The following is a 21900-nucleotide window of genomic DNA, read 5'->3' as shown; positions in this document are numbered from 1 at the left end:
TCCTCAATCTTAGAATATTTCCAGTTGTCTTTTGAATAATTGAGGATGCAATATATTTTGCTGCTTTTCTCCCTAGGAAGTAATACCCTCTCCCTCAAAAAAACTGCTGCCCCTAGGATTTTCAAAACTCCTGAAAATATTTCTGAAAGATGAATGTTCCTATTTGCCATCCACATGGATACTCCTGCAGGGCTCTGAATCCACCCTCAGACACGAGCCAGTGAGGCAGGTCTTCTTACACTGATGCTGGCCTGGAGAGGGGATGTCTCCCTATCCATCAACTCTAACTACATTCAAACATTTTCAATATGTGGGCTCCTTGATAACTTCCACTCCCTGGAAATCAAAATGGAGGGAAATGATTATTGGCACAAAAGGGGGAAGATGTAAATCTTCAAATCAGATACAGGACAGATTGGAACAATATGAGTTCTTCAAGGTTTCCATGATAATGTACCTAATAACTCTCGTTGGGCAAAAATGCAATCTGCTTTCAATCAATCTCGCTTTTTTTTTTCCCCCCCGAGCAAAAATACCAATTATGTTGAAGGGAGAATTTTTTGCTTCCTTTTTGATAAGGACTGCTCCCAGAAATCATGCTGTAGCTAAAGATATATATTTTCAATTGTCTAGAATGGTATTGGACAGCTAGCACCGAATGAAAAAAGTCAATCTTTTTTTTCTCCCCTTCTCCTCTCCTGCCAGCATTTGTCTATTTCTTAAGGGAAGTGAAAGCTAATTAAAGGCTTAAGGGATAATATTGATTGCATTGGAATATATTTTATATGTACCTGACACATTTTCAAGTAAGAGGACCCTGACTTTTTCCAAGGCTGAATAAATCAGCTGGCTGAGCCTTAGATTCAAGGGTGTGGGTGGGGGAGCTCATCTCCTCTCTTTCCACTTTGCAAGCATCTCTCTCAGCGGAGATGAATGATTTCCAGAGAGGAAGAGGGGCCACTAGAGGCTATTCGTTCATATCCTTGCATACCGGAGAAGAAGGATGAATGATCAGACATGTCCTCAGACCTATCATTGACTTGAGTCTGGCTTTGAGTAATAGGCAGGAGGAAGCACCGGTAGGGAACCTTACACTTTACAATGCTTTTCAGGAGGCAGGCCGGTGGGTATCAGCCTTTCAGCTTTTCCCTACAGTGAACAGGAGTAAATAGCTTGTCCTGATGGAGTGCTGTATATCCTTGGTAGCAGAGCAGGGAATCCTGTCCAACTTACTTTCTCAGCCAAGTGACAGCCTCAACTATGATGATCCCTGTAAGGTATATCCATGTACGCCCTGTTTTTCCTCTTGGAAGCTTGCAGGCAGACAGCATTAGGAGACACCTAACAATCCCATCATCATCTGTGGCAAGGTCAGATCAGAGGACAATTGAGTTCCTAAGTCACTTTGTCAATGTATTTGGAAAATTTAGAACATGCACACTGAGATGCAGTCTGTTTTGTCCATAAATGCATGTGTGCCACAAGAAACAATTTAGGATATAATAAAAAATGTATATACTCCCAGCATTCAGTTTATATCAGGTCTGCTGATACACTGTGGTTTTCACAGCCTTACAGTAAATAGGGCGATCAGTATATGAGCTTTGGGAATGAAATTTAGATGAGTGGCCAAGGGACTTCCTCCATCCTAGCAGGTGCTAGCCAGAGAGCACAGCGATCACGTTGTGTTGTCTCTTCTGAAGTAGCCCATTGACACTCTTCCCTCCCCTTGACGGCCATGGCTTGCCTGATCATTAAGTGCACCACCGTAACAATAACAGTTCATAATGGTCATATTATTAACTATATCATGCATATTATTGATTTACTCTTTGTTCTGCATCATTATCTTTTCACCAATGAGTTTACCGCGTTATTCTCATGTACTTGGTCAGGCACCAAATTACCGTGCAAGGGCAGGCTCTTGTAATGGTATCTAATGGAACAATGCATAAGCCATCATCACTGCCTCCTGTTAAGAACTGCCTCCAACCAATGAGCTTTCTGCCTGATTGCAAGGTGCGCAGCACAATTACGCAGCACAAGAGACCAGGCTGTTCTAAATTTTACCCAGGAAATTGCCTAGTTAGTTGTTCATCTCAAAGTACAGCAGAGATCCAGCATTTGTCACTGTCAGTTGAGGGGCACAGGGACGAGGGTTGTGCTTCTTGTCACATACAGCATCTTTGCTAGAAGCCAGTGTTTGTTTGTACCTCCACAGTTGGGTCTCAGCTTTTGCTCTGGAGGCTAACTCTGGCATTGAAGTGCTTACTCCTGTTCAGGCATTACACAGCAAGTAGAAGTGGGGGCAAAAAAGTATGCCGTGAGGGTCAGAATGGTCCAGGAACCCAAAGATGTTGAAGTGACTGTTGGTTTCCCAGTTCTGGAAAAGGGATTTATTTTCCTCAGTGCTAACCATTATATCTAGAAATGGAAGTTCAAACCACTCTAGAATAGAGCCAGCATTTCCAGCTTCAGACTTTCCTGGCTTCTCCATATCAGGAGGAAAATCCCTTTGGCTCTCTTAGAAACCTCAAGCACCCTAAGACAGAAGCCCTTCGGGAAACACACAGTCAGCTCACGATCTTTGATTCCATGGATGTCCCATCCCCATTTAGCCCTGAGTAATGCTCGCTTACTGTAAAGTGTTACATGCCCCCATTGTCGGAGAAGTTATGATGGAAAAATGCAAAATTTCCTTTTTACTGCTTATGGCCAGCTGAGCCTATAACGTGTCAAGCTGCACATTAGCCACCCTGATAAAAGTCCGCTTTCTTACACACAAAATCATCGTTTCAGCAAGATTTGTTATCTCATTACCTGATAAGCTCTATGTCATAAACCAAGACTCATACAGTAAATCTCCTGGGAGGACGCTTTGTGGGCAGAAAGGGAGAGATATGAATCTGCAAGGGACTGGATAATGCAGCGTTTAAGCACAAGCATAATGTCACTTATTGTTAAATGCCTAAAACCACTTGGCCAAACGGTTAGGCTTTTAATAGGATTTTGTGCAGCATCAGGTGAGCAGCCATATGCCTTTTCTGTCTGGAAGTCTCTGAGCACCTGCTCATGCTGCTGCTTTGCCTCACAGCCCTCCGGGTATGGGATCTGGGCTTCTGGAGGTGAAGGGCGGAGATGGATGCTTCCCTGCAGCTGCTGTGCTTGCTCTGCCAGGGTGAAGGGCATAGGGGTCTCGCTGCAGGGCCTGGCTTCATCCAACTGGCCTCTCCTCTGCAGGCATATCGTGGTCTGTGGACACATCACTCTGGAGAGTGTTTCCAACTTCCTGAAGGACTTTCTGCACAAGGACCGGGATGACGTCAATGTGGAGATCGTCTTTCTTCACAAGTAAGAGACTGATGCTGCCGCTGGGCCCTGTACCTGGCTCTGTGCTCATCTTTAAGAGAATTGGGTCAGAGATGACAAAGTCATGATCCCTGCTGGTCTCCTTGGAGAGAACGTCACAGAACTATGATGAAAGCAGTGCCTTCCTCCGTGGAGGAGATCTGGGACCACCTTTGAGTTTCTCTCAGGAAAAGTAAGGGTAGAGTTTACTATGGGACCAATACATCATTATTGGCCCCTCCGAAAACTGGACCTGGACAGGCAAGGGGTGCCTGTAGTGTGTGGTGTGGACTGGTGAGCCTTATGGTATGGATGCTTTGGGAATGGAGGAATAGATCATGACAGGCAGGATAATGACGTAAGAAGAATCAGAGCATTAGATAATAAAAACAACTGTTCTTCTTTGGAATCTCCAGTGTGACACTCTGTGCCTGCATGGCACATACAATCTCTTGTTTAATCTGCCATGAGTGCTCACACATGCACTGCAGACTAAGTCTGAGTCCTGACTTAGTCAACTAGTAAAGCTGGTTATTTAACTTCCCCATGCCTCAGTTTCTACATCTATAACAATTCTACCTCACTGGTCTATTTGAAAACAAAATGAGATAATCCTTATACAATGTGCAGAGTCAGGCATGCAGTAAGTGCTTAATAAATGTTGACTGCTGTCATGATAAAATAAATTAGGCTGCAAGATCAACTTAGGTGTGTCTTGGCCTGGTGTGGTGGTACACCCTGTAATTCTAGCACTCAGGAGGTTGAGGAAGGAGAATAATTGCAAATTCAAAACCAGCCTGGGCTACAAAATGAGGCCAAGGCCAGGTTGAACTGGATGGCAAGATCCTGTCTCAAAAAGACCAAAAAAAAAAAAAAAAAAATCGGTGTGTCTTATCATGGGTAGGGGAGGGATGCAAGATACCTTTCCTGTTCTGAGTGGTTGAGGCTGTAGGCTTTGACTGATTCTCTTTTAAGTAAAAGGGAGCTTCCACAAGAATGGAGAGAACTAGGGACTCCACCACCTCAACATGGCAGTACCGTCATTGTCTTCTTTTATGGAAGTGAAGTCAATGTAGGAACTTGCCCCTGTATTTTTGTTTTCCACCACTGACCTCTCCAAATTCTGAGGAGAGAGACCAGGCCACAATGCAGGAGCAGGACCCATAGAACAGTGCTTAGCTATGGGGGACAGGTGGTGGGCCAGCACTCTGCTGAGGGACAGTTCCAGGGAGGACCACAATGTATAAGTTCTTGAGCACTCCAAGATGAGTCCACTTGGAGCAGTTTGAGGACTGCATGGGGCCTGTGTTAGCCATGGCATGCGAGATTGATTTAAGCCAGTGAGAGAACCTAACAGGATGTCTCTGTTAGGGAGAGATAGCACTGCCTTCATTACCAGGGAGCTATCCTCAAAGATAACGTGACTTTGATGGACTTGAAAGATTGGTCAGATTCCTATAGGCAGCCACTCTTCTCTCCTCCACTACTTCAGTTGGAAACAGTTAACAGGCTGCGGGTGTCTCAGTACCTAGGATTCATCTTTGTGTCTCCAGTGTCCATCAGCTCCAATTCATGGTAGATAACCTCTTGAAGCTTTGGGTTAATAGTCTAACTTCCTAGGAGGTTGTTTTGAGGTTTAAGTGAGTTAGTAGATGTCAAGTTTTTAGAATACCGCCTGCCTCAGAGGAAACGCATAAAGACATTATCATCAGCATTGTCTTGGTTATTTTTCTCTCATTGTTGAGATGAAATACTTGACACCCAAAGTGAAGCAAGGGAAGGCTTATTTCTTATAGTTTTGAGAGTGTCAGCCTATACTCCACTGGCTCCAAGGCAGGATGGCATGGTTGGGCAGCAATTCATGGCCACTGCAAACACCAAAAATGAACAGAGCAAAAAGTGGAAAGATATGCTTTCTTCTTGCCCTGACACTATATGTCAGCTCCTCCCTGGGTGGGTGCAGCACTGTTATCACCAACCCCAGTGTTAGACAACAAACCAATCACAAACACTAGATTCAGCTGTATCCATGATTGCATGAGGCTTGCAGTTTGTGTGTGTGTGTGATGGGGGGCATCCAAATATAAACCATACCAATCACTAAGCATTTAATAAATGTAAGGCAAGTGTTGACTTAGTGCAATTGCTAGCATGTAATAGAGCACAGCTAAATGACATCTTCCAAAGATTGATACAATATCTGATAAAGAGGTACTGCATTTTCATCACTGCAGAATTGTTAAGTGAATAAATAGGTCGGACATTTATTTATTTATTGTTTCTTATTAATTCAGTAGACAAGGGTTTTGAACAACTCAGAACCTGAAAGTGTTATGAGTGCTAAGTCCACATGTGAATCAATCATAGAGAGAATCAATCAAGTTTATTTGTGGCTGTTCATTGGTTGTGTTTAAATTTTTAAAAACATTATGGTAAAAAATCCATTACCATTAACCTCCTTTAAAATACACCTCCCCACTTCAAACACACTTATCCTGTTGTTCTTGCCTTGTGAAGTCCTCTTTGGCTTTCATGGCTTCCTTGATGTCCAAAATCAATTCAAAAAGTTTACCTTTCCTGGTCATTTTGACTTTAAGAAAGACCCAGAAGTCACAGTGCCAGATCCAGTGAATAAAGTAAATAATCTTATAAATCTTGTTTATCTTGTTTATAAATCTTGTTTATAAATCTTGTTTATAAATCTCATAAATCTTGTTTTTATGATCCCGCCTTTCTCTTGGATGGTGCTCAGTGGCAGTATGCATTATATTTTTTATTATGCCTTATAAAAACACTCACAAAAGAAGACTTTCAGAACTGCTTCAGAAAGTGGCAAGAAATGAGGGAGAGTATTTCGACAGGATTAATAGCAATGCTATTTTATCACTGTACTAAGTACTTTTTATTTAAATACACATTGTATTTTTGACCAGCTCTTGTGTCTGTCTGTAGCTGTATCTAGTTGTCTGTCCACAGAGCAATTCATGATGAGATTTTATTTCACATGATGACTAAGACTGAGAAGTCTCTCAGTCGGCCATTTTTAAAATGGAGACCAGCCTGGTGATGTAACTCGTTCCAAGTCTGAGGACCTAAAGACCAGGGGAGTAAATGATGTAAATCCTAGTTCACAGGCAGGAGAAATGTAGCGAGATGTCTTAGCACAAGCAAGCAAGTAGGAAGTAAAAAGTATGGCTTCCTCCTGTCTCTGTGGTTGTTTTTTTCTCTTCTGATTCTCAGTGGATTGGATAATACCCATTCATATTGAGGAGTGAAATCTACTTTCCTGAGTTCACTGATTTAAATATTAATCTCATCTGGAACACCCTCACAGGCACACTAAGAGATCATCCTTTACCTGGGTATCCCAAGGTGATCCAGTCAAGTCGCCACAGAAAATTATCCATCACAGCATCAGGAAAAGCCCAGTTTCTCAATTTTTAAAACAGGGTTTCCATGAATAACAAGTAGAAGGCCCCATGCCCCATGGTTCTCAGCCCGTATTTTACCTTGGTACTGGATTTGCTGTTCAGTTATACTAGACTTTTGTGTCTCTTAAATGTGAGTCTTTTATTTTTAACTAAAAAGGGGCTTCTCTGAAGGTCAAAGCATTCTCCTAGGTCTCCCTGGAGAAGGTGGGGAGAAGGGAAGCATGGAAGTTAAATTTCCAAGTCCATTATATTCATGGTTGTCTCTTTTTTCCCCATGCAGCATTTCCCCTAACCTGGAGCTCGAAGCTCTGTTCAAACGACATTTTACTCAGGTGGAATTTTATCAGGGTTCAGTCCTCAATCCACATGATCTTGCACGAGTCAAGGTAAGAAGAAAGAGGTGACTTCCACTTTCACTCTGACTTGAGGGGAGGGGAAGTCTGACTCTGTGATCAGAGGGCATGCTTATCAGGATACTCAAGGATCACCTCCTAAACCCCCAATGAGATGAGTGGAACACTATCAACCTTGACATTGACCTTTCACTGGCCCCAGGACCTCACACTTTGGCATATGCTGGGCCACTTACACATTTTCCATACATACTCTAATATGAAATTCATTTTGTTGATTTTTCTCATTATCATCCCCTCTTAAAGGAAGTAAATCAATTAGAGAGACTCGAGCATCATATAAACAGCATGATAAGTAATTCCCATCCTGAATATTTAAGTTGCACTCAGTACAGTTCCAACATCTGAAAGAAACATTAAAGCATTTCGAGCTTCCTTTTTCCTCACCAAAGACTCCAGGTATAAAAGTGAACTTGCAGGTATCTAACATCATTAGGTGATGAGCTCATCTTTTTCCCTGGAACCTATTCAGTTAGGATCTTTTCAGAAAGCTCACCCAAGGCTTAGAAGGAAAAGGGACACAGGAAAGAGGCATCTGCTACCTGACTCAGTTAATACAGATTTTTGTGACCATGTTTAGTATCTGCATGCAGGTAGATTGCATAAATGTTGTGAATCCACTGAAATCCAAACGTTAACTGTGGTCAGCAGATGCCTCCGTAAATAATGTAATTGGCAAACATGAATAATCCAAAAGGATTTGTGTAAATTCTTTGCCTTATTAAAGAAATCTAGAGACAGTTTGTGACATACCACTGAGGAAACCAGGCCCTCTCACCAGATGCAGGAATGAGGCAGCAAACACAACATACCGAATCAGACAGATTGCAGATTTGAGCTAGTGTGAGAATTGTTATGCTTGCATAGGCCAGTTAATCTTAATATTATCCAGACATGACCCAAGTTATGTGTACGTGAAATCTTATGAGAAGGGATGAAATAGTTATTGTTCCTGGACCTATTTGAAATGCCAGCAATTATTAGCACATCAAACTCATGATCTCTTCTAAGGAATAAACCTCTCTTTGGCTCCTGTATAACTAAGTCAGTAGGTTGTATTGTGAGTTCCTCCGTAGCCTGTTATTTCATCTATATAGATTTGGTGACTTTTGACTCTCTGAATACTAATGAATACTAAACCATATAGTGCTGTTATCTAATCGAGGGCTCTGAGCTCTTCTTGGTACACAGATAATGAAAATGTGAAAAAGGTTGGATGAAGGACTTTTGAGCAAATTTCAGAATCTCCTAATAGTTAATGTGCTAGTCCAAAAGAACCTCCACTTCCTGACTGGGAGAATTAAGATGATGGCACAGACAGCTGATAAAGGAAGTGGGGAAGGGAATGAAAAGCTTAATTAATTGTATTTGAAGAAACCTGGAAATCCCCTATGCAAGCGACTATGACAAATGAAAAGTATAATTACCCAGGTACATGTTGTACTCTCCAGCCGCAACAAGATGAAATGTTTATCCCATAACAAGAACTTGCTACCTACACTTCTGACAAAAATCTATAGTCTCAGAATTTTTTCTTCTGTCTTTGCAAACACGAGGTTCCCCTAAGAGTGCTGTCTACAAAGAAAGATTGCACTTGAGCTTGGCTATTTATATGTTTGTGTTCTGTGATTTTTTTTTTTTTTCCTTTTGGTGTCTCTCAGATAGAGTCAGCAGATGCGTGCCTAATTCTTGCCAACAAATACTGCGCTGACCCGGATGCTGAAGATGCCTCCAACATCATGAGGTAACTCTGGAGTGGTGGTACAAGGGAGAGAGACTTGGGCTGGGTCCCTGTGGGCCCCTTGTAGCCTTTTTCAGTCTGTAGAAGATTGTTATGCAGGCACATTCTTTCTCTCATAAGCTACCCCCCAACTGTTCCCCTGAGTAGATTTAGGGAAGCTGAGGCTGTGATGGGTGACCCTTGAGCAGGAAGCTTGGCCTTCAGTAGATGGCAGCTTTGAAAGTTCAAAGCTGGTCTTGAGTTTGATTCCTTGAGTCGGAGCTAGCAGGCTAACAGATAGATTTAGATGGGTGTGGGCCTGATTGAAAATACCACATTCCCTCAGAGACAGTGGACTAGAGATGCCTTGACTGAGTTTGACAAGAACTCAAGAGTTCTTGACTAGGGACACCCCAGAGGACATCCTGCCATACCTGGAGACATTTTTAATGGACATAACTATGGACTGATCTTGGTGGAATCTGGTAGGTGGAGCCCAGGGATGCTGTTAAACATCTTGCAATACTCAGGACAGCCCCTGTGTAGAGAATTATTTGGCCCAAAATGCCAGTAGTGCTGAAAGGGAGGAGCCCTTTGAAAGCCTTTTGGTGTGAGGGTAAGAAGACTGATTAGTGTCACCCCAAAGAGATGACTGACCAATTGGCAAATTTTTGCCAGTTTACTAAAACTTGTGTTCTTTGTGGGCGGCATTTTAAGTGATTTTAATACTAATGGGCATCCCTGAGATAATGTCTTCTGGTATATTTTCTAAACCTATTTGACTGTGAGCCCCTAAATCTTTTCATTGTTTTTTTTTTTTTTTAAACATCTCCTGGGGAAGGAGATTCTAGCAAACACAGGATATAGAATGCTAATTTTGGCTCCAACCTCAACAGCTCAGTTTTTTCTCATTTTGGAAGAAAATTTGTTGGATTTTTTCCTTTTCATAAACTCCCAGTCACCTCCCATGGCTGTGCAGTCACTAAAGCTGCAGACATTTTGCTCTAGGTAGTTAAAGCCCTTTTGGAACTTGTCTCTGGGCTCGCATAAATTGCAGGATAATTATTTGAGCCGGGAAAGAATAAGAAAGAGAATCTTCTGGAGAGGAATGTTGCACTCCCACTGTATTCCCAGGAACTTGTACTTAATTGTGAACAGCCATTCCTTGGGCCAGATAAAAGCTTCCCCTCTGCCTGCGGCTTGCATTACTGTGCCCTGGGAATTTACCTGAAGGTGGAGGTTGGGAGGTTGCTTTTGTGTCATTACTAAGCTTGCAGCCCCTTTGTCTTTGCTTTTAATCAGTGGCCCCAAGTGACAGGAGATTTCCCATCAGTGATGCAGAGGAATTCCTCTGGTACATTTGGGATGAGCGAGTTCTCCCCGCAGCATCTGGTCCTTGTGTCTGGTAGGCAACATCTGGCACAATCTCCTCTTTCCACTCACTTTTCTTTGGCAGTATACTCAGTGTAGTCATTGTAAGGAAGTCATTGTTTGAACTCTGTTAAGCCTTAGGCCTGCCGGGCTGCAGAAAGGATGGAGCAGGGGTCGACTTCACCCTGCCTGGGCTCATCCTCTTACAAGTGTGTCACTTGTCCCTTTTTAAAATATGTTTCCATCATTTCATGTGCTTTTCTGTCACTTGGAGTGATTAAAATATAGCCTTTAAGGAACAAGGATTCATTAGCTTTCAGACGTCAACAAAACCCAGAGGGTGAAGCTTAAAAGTTTTCACTTCACAGAGAAATTTGGGATTGGCACATTCTCCCCACCTCCCCAAAAGTGAATAGTAGAAATGAATAATAGGTTTGACATGGACATTTAACTTAATTCCAATATTTCAGCTCAACCCTGGAAATAGGATTAATATGGACACACGTAGGTCCCAGGTGACTGGCAGGATGCCTGGGTGTGCACAAGGGTGGTATCACAAATGTAATTAAGCTGTCCATTAACTAAAGCAGAAGGAAGGGTCCAAAGGAAATGGGAAGCTCAGGGTTAAAAATGGGCCCTGTTTTTCTCTTATTTGTATAATCCTCCTTCCTCCTTACTTTAATGAGACCAATCGAAATTAAAATGTCAAAGATCCATTTGAAATGAGCTAATGCAGAGAACTGGCTGATGCTGTGAACTTCTCTGAGAAGCTGACAGAGGCTCAAAGTCCTTGAGTTATAAGCAGGGGCCAACACAACCCTTTTTCAAAAATAAAATGAAATCCTTCAAGTGCAAAAGCCTCGGGTGGATTTCTGCAGGGAGAGGTTTTCCTGTGATGCATTTCCTGAATTCACAAGTTGCAGCTTTTCAGGTACAGCTGCTCCCGGGCTATCTTCTCTCCATTTTCCTAGAAAAGGGGGTAAAGTGAGAGAGCGCTGCGCTGCTTGGTGGGGTGTTGGGGGGGGCAGCCATAAGAAATGCACTTGCATTTCTGATTGGACTTAGGAGGTGGGCCTTTCTGCAAAATTCCATTCTTTAGCCTTTCTTGTCACAGAAGGAAATGTACAATGTCACCTCTGACAGGGTCGGTAATGACAAAAACCATAAGTTACACGTGGAGAGAGTTTTTAATGATTTCAAAGCATTTTCACATCTGGTCTCCCATTTGTTCCTCATTCCAAGCCTATGAAGTAAATAAAGCAGGTACCGTGGCCCCCAGTGTCCAGATGAGGAAACAGGAACAGAGAGCCTGGCGATTTCCTGAAGGTCGCCAAGTTCATTAGTGTAGTAGAGGGACTGGAAGCCAGGTGTTTCCATTCTTCTGCTCCAGACTCCTCCCACTTTGGCCCTGCCATTGAGAGGAGGAGCACCAATGCGGATCCAGGTGGGGGGAGTGGTAATTTCTACCCAGTGTGGACTGAGGGCGACCGCTTGGAATTTTCCACCAGATCTTAACCTCTGCAGGGTACTGACACTTACCATGTCAATCATGTAGACTCTGTTAGCTGTGGAAGTCCTTGCTCTTATTCTGAGAGCCCTGTTTAGAAATCACTCCTGAGAGTGACCAAGTGTGTGTGACAGTGACAGCCATTTGTGGGGTGGACTGTTTGATTTGTCATGTTCTTTCACATTGTTAACTTAAAGGACTCAGAGCAGACGTTCCTTGGCTGGTCCCTGGGATGTGGGCGATTGCACACCTTGGAGGATCCATGATTTGAGCTTGCTTTACATGTCAGTACAGGCACTGACCCTGTCCCACACGCACTGCCTTCTCTATCCAGGGGCACACGTCCCATCGCTGAGGCTTCATAGGCGCCCCCAAGTTTTTAAGCCCAGGACATACACCATGACTATCTTGTGATTTCTTTTTTCACACCTTTAGGAAAAATGGTGATAGGAATACTGTTTTTCTTGGCCTCTCAGGGAGGCCTCGCTGATGCACCTTCTTCCCACATGTCCCACTTAGTGGTAATCCAGTAGACCACCCATCAGTCTCTGGGGGTGAGGCAGGCCCTGCCTCAGCTATGGTTCTTTCTTTTGCAGAGTAATCTCTATAAAGAACTACCACCCGAAGATCAGGATCATCACTCAGATGCTGCAGTATCACAACAAGGTAGGACCTTGGGAGCACCCCATGCCTGAGACAACCCCAAGGGTCAGTTCCGGTCTCTCCTGCCTCACCATGTCACCCCCTTCCCACCACTCACATGCACACATTCGTGCACATTCACCTATACCAGTGCTGTCCGAAGTCCCTGGTAAAGACTCGGGTTAAAAATCTCCTTTCTTTTCAGCCTGAGCAGCTTGTTTGCAGTGGGTTACTGGAGGGAAGTTCTTTCATGTACTGGTGCATTCACGCAGGACTTGTCTGTTAGACCCCTTGATTCAGAAATATCGATGTATCCTTAGATCCCAACAGCTTGCAGTTCTGTGTACTGCAGTCATTTCTTTGGTCAATATTTATTGAATATCCACTTTGCAGTCTATTTTCATGACACCTAGAAGGATATCAGTGAAAGAGAAACTCTTTTTTTGTTTTTTGCCTTCACAGATTTAGTACTTAAGGTGCAGAGAGTGCCCCCAGAAAGAGATGGGACATCTCAGAGGCCAGGTGAACTTGGGCACATAGTGGACACTGGTGGAGAGAGTTGGACATGACATTCTTAAATTTAGAAACAGATTTTGCAGAGTTGAATCCAGGAAAATAGCTGGCTATCCGGACATTAAACATTGAAACGGTTCCTAGGGTTATAGCTTAAACAAATTGGAAAAAAAGCAAATATCAGGGTCTGTGTGGGTTCCCTATGATTACCTCTCAGGAAACCAGAGCTGAAAGTCTCTCATCCAAATCCTCTGTCACTTGGCCTGTTAGTAAACTCCCAAGAAGACAGCTTTGGGGGAGGGAAGGTGGCACCTTGCTCAGTTCGATATGGTACCAGTTAACTCCTTAATGAAGCTTAGAAACTGGAGGCTGCTCTCAGTATCTGGGGCCAGGTGTCCTCTCTGAATAGAATAACTCCCTGCTGGCTTGTGAGTGAGACTGTGCCCCATCTTCTAAGCCATCTTCCTTATGAAATAGGCTGTCAGGTGACCCAGAGGATCCTCATTCTGCCAAATGCACCAGTGCGGTGCCATTATTTCTTAATTGCTGGCAAGTGCTGGCCCATTTTGCTGTGTGGAGGCCCATCAGGGGCCACTATGGACTGGAGCCTGCTGTCTGTGACTGGCCCACCACTCAAAGTGGCTGCCTGATGCCAATCCTTGCCCATCCCTCGGCAGGTGGCTGCAGTGCAGATGGTGTCACTCTCCAGCCAGTGCATTTGGTGGTGGGCACCCAAGGTTACATTCTCCTGTTTGTCTCTGGAAAAGTCAAGGGCACTGAAGAGATCCACTGAGAGGTGTTGGTAACTCTCAGGCATCAATCTGCAGCAGCTTTCAGAGGGCAGCCCCTGTAGGTGGAGGTGAATTTGATGAGCAAGGTTGAGAGTGGTGACAGCACCTGCCATCAGGAACGCTCCTTCTTTCATTTGTGCTTTGAAATTTCACTCAGTGTGGGAGTACTTTAACCTGTTGTTTAGATTTTTTGGCTGAATTTAGACTGAATAGGAAAATTAATGTTGCATATTTAGGAAGGAATGTCACGTCCCTTTTCTCCCCTCTTTCCAATGAATGCTGATGTAGCATCTTTAAGAAATTAAGGACTTCAGCTGCCTAGTCCTTGTCAAACCTGAAGCTGTTCAACTAGCCTAGGATCTAGCAGTACTTGATCAGTGATCACCTGAATGTCCTTAAAATTTTTTGCCTTGTACTTCTTCAGAAACAATGATGAAGACATCAATGGACCCATGATTAACTGAAAACATTTTGTTCAGAACCATTTCAGTCTGGTTTCAGGGTCCGCTTAAAACCCTAAAAGCTAAGAAGGACATAGGATGGAGTGACTATGACACAGGGCATTTTTTCTGTTGTTTGCTTCTTTTAGAGAAAGAATGGAAAGTCCACTTGTCCTTGTCATCTATTCTGTGGAGATTCCGGATGTTCTTTACTCTGCTTCCTGGTTTTGCTGTCTTTCCTAACACCCTTCCACTCATCTTTTCAGCATGCTTTTCTTCCCCTTCTTTTTCCAATGTATATTTCTTCCTCTTTTGACACTTTTTCTGCACCCATCCTAGGATGCCTGTGGATCTCCATCCATTTATACTTGCATTCGGGGACAATCTGAGGAGTGTGTGAAAACCGACATCATGAATATATTCCATGTGTCTGTTGATTCCATAATTGGACACCGGCTTTGAAATATATAGAATCTCAATCCCCTGTGATCTCAGGAGGTGATATTTGAGAAACAAGAGGGTAGCAGAGAAACTACTTTTTCCTCCATGTAATCCTAGCATTGCACATGTCATCATAATAATTGCAGACATTTATGTCATACTTTCTGGTTTTAAAGGAGTTTCACATCCATTATCACATTTAGCCCTGTTGGGACCACCTGTGTATTTAATATTCTTCATAACTTTAGACCAAGGGGTCTAAGCTTTCTCACAGATAGAACCAGTTTGGTAAGCGCAAAGCTTAGCCGCTGAGAAGTCAGAAAGCTTAGAGACAGAACAGCCCATTGCCACCTTCGATTGAGCTATTGTAGCTCTTTCAATGGAGCCGCAGCCCACTGAATCACATTATGGTTCCTGAGGATGGGCTTCTAGAGGGCCTGGTTCTCTCAGCACTGGAGCTCTTCAATATTTCTTGGTTTAACAGAGAGAAGCACATTCAATCTAGCCATCTTTGAATGCAGATGGTGTTTCTTCCTGATTTAAGTATAAATGGTGAAGCTCTTCAAGGAAAGGATCACTTAGAGGTCTTAGAAAAGTCTCATTCCTGATGATTTATCTATTCATGAATTTTCCCAGAAGATTCTACTGAAAAAGGCCATTGTCTCTGGCTTGGAAGTCAAGTCCTCTGCAGATGCACAGTCTCTGAGCTTTGTCACCATCAGCCATCATACTTGGGTTAGTCAGGTTTCTGTAACTATCACAAATACCTGACATAGTCAGTTTATAATGAGAAAAGTTTTACTCCAGTTAATAGCTTAGAAGGGTTCAGTCCATGGTCAACTGGCTGTGTTCCTTTGGGCCTCTGTGAGGCAGCACAACCAGGTTTTTATGGTAGAATAAAACCTTATGGCCAGGAAACAAAAAGAAGAGAAATTGCATACCCCCAGTGACTTAAGCACCTCTTACTAACAGCTGCCACCCAAAGGTTCTACCACCTCACAGTGGCACCTACCTGGAGACCATGCTTTTAACACACAGGTTTTTGAGCTGCATTTGCGATATAAGCTATAGGAATGGTGCTATCTGCTCTCCATTGGCCTCTTTGTTCATCATGGCGCCACTTTGGTTATATAAACAGTGAGAAATAGAACCAGGCCTGGGATTCATGATTTCTTAGGAAAGCCGATGTTCAGTATCCTTCATGAGATGAGCAATTGTTCAGTAGCAGAAATGAAGGATGGAGTTGAGCTGGCTGTTTCTGCTCTTTCTCTCCTTTAAATCAGACAGGATTTGTCTCTAGGCTCCTGTGCAGAAATGCTAACATTTTCCACTAAACCCGATTTCTCTCAAATGAAAGAGGACCAAGTTGCCAGAAACAAAGAATTGGAGCTCTTGGGTCTTCCTCCTCCATTTCATGCCCACAGATCCCTCCAAGCCTTTGGAATCTCAACCTCACATCCTGCCCCATGATTGGTGAAATTATGATGGCCAAGAAAGGGGCCGTGGGAGCCTGAAACAAACTTGACTTTCCTGCATAGCATGTAAAATATGTCTCCAAAACCCAAACCAGATGGGAGCTTAAGGAACCCAATGCTGAAATGCCTGAGCTTTGTACCTAGCATGAGGGGCTTTTGTGAAAAGACTTTGTTTCTTGAAGGTGGCATGGAGGTCATATGGTGTCTCTCTAAGGCTTGGACCACCCAAATCTCTTGTTTTATACAATTTCATTATTTAAAGATCATTCCTTCTCATTCTTCTCAGATGATCTTTCTGCAAATGAATAGTTTTCCACATAAATTAGTGGGCTGTCTACAGTGCTATGGAAATAGAGAAGAAAAATTGCCTCCCCAAGCCGATGAAGACTGGGTTGAGAAATGGGACAAATGAGAGGGCCAGTTGTAGGAATTGAGTGTACAAATGTGGAGAAGGTCCCCTGGTACTCAGTGTGACAGAAATCACCACCCTCTGTGGCCCACACACAGGACCAGCAGAGCCATACTCTTACTGTCATCTTTCCTAGGAATAAACATTGTTGACTTGGGACTCGCAAGATTGTCACAATAGTGAATTTTGCAAGAAGGAAATTTCACAAGAGTGTTATTTCTGAAAGCAAAGCATGGGGCCCTTGGCCTTGGTCTAAGTTTCTACAGTGGAATCTCTCATCTGTCTGGTACAGCTTTCTATACTGTATAAAAGTGAAGAGGCCCTTCCTTTGGTAATCCTTGTGTTTGCTGATGTGGGAGAGAAATTAATTTCAGAGCCGTGAGCTCTTGGCATATGCAGGGACTCAGAGGGGGTCTCTGATTCAACCTTCCATGCAAGGCAAACTGAGAAATGCTAAGTCTGAGGGACAGATATTTTATGTTTTTCTAGGTGGCCTTCTCCACGTACTTAGACAAATTGTACAAACTGCTTTCTTATAGCACACGGCAGCCAGTCGTAATTCTGGCTCCCGAACAAAACAAGGCAAATCTCCCGTCAGTGCAGCAGTACCTGAGGGCTTCAGATGTGACCGTCCTGTGTCCTTCTTCAGTCCAGACTTTCCTGGCTCTCTTAATGGTTCCTCTTGAGATCTTTCCCAGAACGCTCACCTCCTCTTATCTTCTCATTTTTCTCAGGAAGTTATTGATCACGCTCCTTGGTTTAAGTGAGGAGCCAATGTTTGAACAACGTAGCCAGATATCCTCATAATAAGGGCTGATGTGTCTGTCACAAGAAAACATTTCTTTTGGCCCTTATTTGGTTAAAAGACTGAACCTGAATCAAGGACTTGGGCTTGATAAATGCAGAAGTCATGTTGCAAAGATGTGGAAGAGTGATGCACAGAGGTGGGAAACAAAGCATCAAACCTCAGAGCCAAGCAAAGGAAAAGGAGGATGAGTCTGGTTGACCCTGAGCACTCAGACACTGCTGCGTCTCCCAATAAGATCTGAGACAATAGAATGTGTAACAAAGCGAGCTCTTGTACCTGTTTCTGTTTCCGCAGGCCCATCTGCTAAACATCCCGAGCTGGAATTGGAAAGAGGGGGATGATGCAATCTGCCTCGCGGAGCTAAAGTTGGGTTTCATAGCCCAGAGCTGCCTGGCTCAAGGCCTCTCCACGATGCTCGCCAACCTCTTCTCCATGAGGTCATTCATAAAGGTAGCGTCTTGTCTTATTAGAGCACATTAGCCCAGGGTTCCATTTGTCACGGGGTTGAGTAGAGAGCACAGCTTAAACTCAAAACAGATCGACAGGCTTTAACCAGTTTGGTTAAGGAGAAATTCTTTGGTATGGATTTGGGCATGAGGCCAGCTCCTTTCAAAATTATGTTTTTATTTTTATTTGGCACATCTACGGCCATTAAATGATTGTTCAAAGCACAATCCTTTCTCTTTTTTTTTTGACAAACCACATGTTTATCTATCAACAAAGCCTCCGCTGTTAAAACAAAAATATGATTTATATACGTTCCATATGGTACCAGAGTGCCTAAAGAAAAGAATTATCATTTTGCTCTTTTATATCAAGTGGCTGGTGGACCTCTCACTGTGTGCATAAATGCAGACCATGTGTTTGTGCCGGAGCCCAAACCCTAACAACATAATTCATTTATTTATTTCTGCACAATCAAGGAGGCCAGCAAGGCTGACATGCCATGGCTATTTGAATGGAGAATGACAGGATGAACTGAGTCCTTTACCCTGAGAGATGGGCACTGGAGATGTGTTCATTTCCTTGTCAGCTGCTACCCCGCAGAGCTGACTGGGCAGCCGCTCTACCATCCCCAAAGTGGCCACTGATTGTTGGACCAGCTCAAGCAAGGAGTGAACAGACCAGCTCTACCCTCGCAGGCCAGGACTGATTAAGCATCTCCAGGGCTTTGGGTTGAGGAGCCTAGGCCTCTACTAAGAAGGCTTCAGAAGTACAAGACAATTATATCTCTAATTCCTGTCTGTAGGTTGCTCTTAGCTTAGGTCATCAAAGTGGCAGACCAGTGTGGTCAAACCTGCCTGGGTTAGGCCTTTCTTACGAGGCACTGGTGTCAATTAGCTGCAGATCCAGATTTACATTCTCCTTCCCGCTGCACAGCCAGTGAATTAGTAGTGGTCAAGGTGGATGATGGGGGAGTTGAGGAGGTGGTCTTGTGTGTGGTCAGAAGCAGGCTTAAGAAATAGGCATAGAGCAGGAGGATGCAGGTGCTCTGTGCTCAGCCTGGGAATGTGTGAGTTGGGTCACTTACAGCAGGAATCTTTCTAGGTCTTCTGTTTGGAATGCATCTAATTTGCAACAGGAGCTGATAGATGGTTAATGGTGCTCTACCAAGATAAGTTGTGTTGGAGCTGCATGAGAACTCATGGTAGTCAATACCTTGATTTAAGTTTCTTTTTTCTCCTGCGCTTATTACATAATAAGACCTCAGCTCAACTGAAATCTGAGCTCAGACTCCACTCACAAATATGAACATTGCTTTCTTTTAAATGTCTCCCTTATCCCAGGCTGCTATTGTCCTGCATGGATGAAACTGAATGCAGGCAGAATGTAAGCAGCCAGGAGGTCTGTGTGTCTGTGTTTAGTGACAGGCTCCTATGACCAGATGTGGCTGTGTGCCTCTTAAGACTCTTCTGTTCAGTGTAAGGAGCCCAGAGCCAGGATAAAGGACTGTCACCACAAGAACTCCTCTGGCTCTTTCATCCAAGCTCCAGTGGTTTCCTTCAGCAGGAGACTGCTCCCAGCACCAAGCACATGGTCTGAGGAGCTGGGCTCTGTTTCCTCCTGTTGAAGTGACATGGCCCTTGGCAGGGCCCCACCACAGATGGGGCCACTTGACATGCGTATGTTTTGATTTTGTGTGCCTGCATGGTAACTAGAACTGGCTGTCAAGAAAATTAATAAAGTGGATGTGACACTGATTCCTTGGTGCTTTTACCAGCAGGGAGAACTTCTGCCCAGCTTTCCTCGGGACCCTGATGGGTCTCACCTCTAAAACCAATGACGTCCCCTCCAGCTTTGCTAATCCCATTGCCAAGTTCCTGTTTAGGAAGAGCCTGTGGGAAAGGCTGGACCTGACCCTTGTGTAACTGAAAACACATGTCCCTCCCAGGGTTCTATTACTGCATTATTTCTGTCCAGGGCCAATTTCTCCGTGTTTGAAAGTAGCTACCCCAATGTGGCCTTTTGATACTAAGGTGGTCCTTATGTTGGAATCTGCTAACATGTACGATCTGCAAGTAATAAGCTATCTCTTCATGTTTTCTTTTTCCCATTAGACTCAGGACAGGCTTATTCATGCCTCCCTCATTCTATATCATCATCATTGTATTCTTACTCCCCAAGTCCCAGATGCTTGCCTCTTTTAGGTCCTGGTGAACACCAGTATGATGTTTCCCTTGGCGTATTTTATATATCTCTTATTCCAGAGGTCACAAAGCCCTTACTTACTTTTGATGGGGACAGATGGAGAAAGAAATTTGTAAGTATAACAGAAATCACTTCCTCCACCAATGACCCCATCTCCTACCGTAGAGAATTTATCTCAGGGACAGGCAGGACTATTAGGATGGAGAGAGAAGGGAGCAGGCTTTGGCAGGATTTGATCCTTTGGGAATGCTTAGCATTTCTGGAAGCCAAATGTGAAGTGTGAGCTTACCTTCTCTATTATCTGGGTAGAGAGTGTGTATTGCTTCGTTCTGAAGATTATAGCCTGTTCTTCCTTTGCTCAAAGAAGGACAAGTGACACTGTGATGGCAAGGGTGTCTCACAGGCAGAAGCATAGTGGCTAGCTGCTGAGCTTGTGGAACCAAAAAACTAAGACCAAAAGGGAGAATGATAAATTTTAATAAAACATAGAGAGACGCTGCCATATAGGAATCACAAAAGAAGCCCAGCTAAGTCATATTAAGAAATATAAGGAAAATACTTATTAATACTCTCCATTATTATTGTTCTCAGAGGTTTTAACCCTAGGGCCCTAGGTCACTGCACCCCAAAACCCATTTCTCATGTTGCTGTGTTATCTCTGAGTTGATCTAAACATCTGGAAAATTGGTTTATATTTTTAACCCATCTCTTTAGGAGTAATGAATTCTTTAAGTTTAGTAACTACTCTGAAAGATAGTCTCTTCTTGGTTCTCTATCCTTAACTTACTCCATTTAAACTTCAGAGAGTGCCCTGTATTGTTTCTGATATGCTGGGATTTACAAATCCATGCTAACTTTCCATCTAGTACCTTTAGGAAAGAGGCTGGGGGTGGTAGCCCGGGGGTCCTACAGCTCAGTAGCTTTTGTTCATGACAGCAAAGCACTTTGTGCAGTGGGGCCATATCATCCTTGTGTCCCCTTGAGGAGAGCAGACAAAAGTCCTGGTCCCCGTGTCTTAAGCATATTATGAATAGGTCTGGGACATCCTGTTTGCTCACCACTCTCTGCTGTCCTTCCACTGGCCAATCAGGTTCCAGTGAGCATCTCCTTAAGGCCTTCTGCAAAGACCAAAATAAAGATCTAATTTGGCCTGTCTGGCATTGCCCCATCCTCAAATGAGTGGCCACGCTTTGCCCTCTCTTGGCCTCCTCACTTGGATGAAATTTAAGATCATTGATTTTCTTGTTTTTGTTTTCCAGTTTTACTGTGTATACTTAACTTTCTCTTCAGCATATGAGGTTTCAGAGTGGGTCTTGATCTGGCATTTTTGTGAATGGTGCTATTATTCCTTCTAAGATGAATCATCCTTAGACATAATAAATTGTGTATGTAACTGTGAGAGTGATTTACTGTAAAGATTGTTTTTTCATTCTACTTAGAGACTTCCAATTAGTACATTTAGATAACTAGGGATTATGGGTAAAAATTTACTTAATATCAATCACAACAGCTTTCTGTATCACATTTTCCATTTTTGAGTGAAAAAGTGCTAAGAAACTTTGGCCTGTGTTTTTCAGATTGTCTGTTGGCCAAAGTGGTGTGACTAGACACACAAACTATTTGTTCATTATTGCTGTTACCATATTGAGATAAACTTTCTGGAATACATAGTCCTAACACTAATTATAGCCAAGGGGATAATTTTGACACCTCCAGTTTTGATTAATGGAAATATGTGTGTTTGTACATATCCCTGTAAAAATAATCTGGCTTAGGAACTGAAAAACAAATTGAGACTCTTTAGTAATTGCTAAAATATATTGAATCCTTGTACTTAATGTAAATGCCCATTATTTCATTTAATTCCCATGATGTGCCTAAGCAAACATGGCACTGTTATCTTCTTTACCCTACAGTGGCAGTTACCATGAATTAAAAACTG

At 43.3% G+C, this 21900-nt stretch overlaps 1 protein-coding gene across 30 annotated transcripts in view; it reads left to right on the top strand.

The window, feature by feature from the left end:
- Kcnma1 (potassium calcium-activated channel subfamily M alpha 1) overlaps positions 1–21900 on the top strand; it is a 736611-nt gene that overhangs the window by 504156 nt on the left and 210555 nt on the right. For all 30 annotated transcript variants that reach the window (XM_063238715.1, XM_063238714.1, XM_063238712.1 and 27 more), the window contains 5 exons: positions 3241–3351; positions 7060–7165; positions 8854–8936; positions 12387–12456; positions 17604–17759. In XM_063238715.1, coding sequence (XP_063094785.1) covers positions 3241–3351; positions 7060–7165; positions 8854–8936; positions 12387–12456; positions 17604–17759 — 526 coding nt within the window. The remainder of the gene's footprint in view (positions 1–3240; positions 3352–7059; positions 7166–8853; positions 8937–12386; positions 12457–17603; positions 17760–21900) is intronic.

Source organism: Cavia porcellus, unplaced genomic scaffold (assembly GCF_034190915.1).
Source record: "Cavia porcellus strain 051 isolate PalLab524CR breed Dunkin Hartley unplaced genomic scaffold, mCavPor4.1 scaffold_28, whole genome shotgun sequence".
Taxonomy (NCBI): domain Eukaryota; kingdom Metazoa; phylum Chordata; class Mammalia; order Rodentia; family Caviidae; genus Cavia; species Cavia porcellus.
This window is presented reverse-complemented; position numbering and strand designations above follow the sequence as displayed.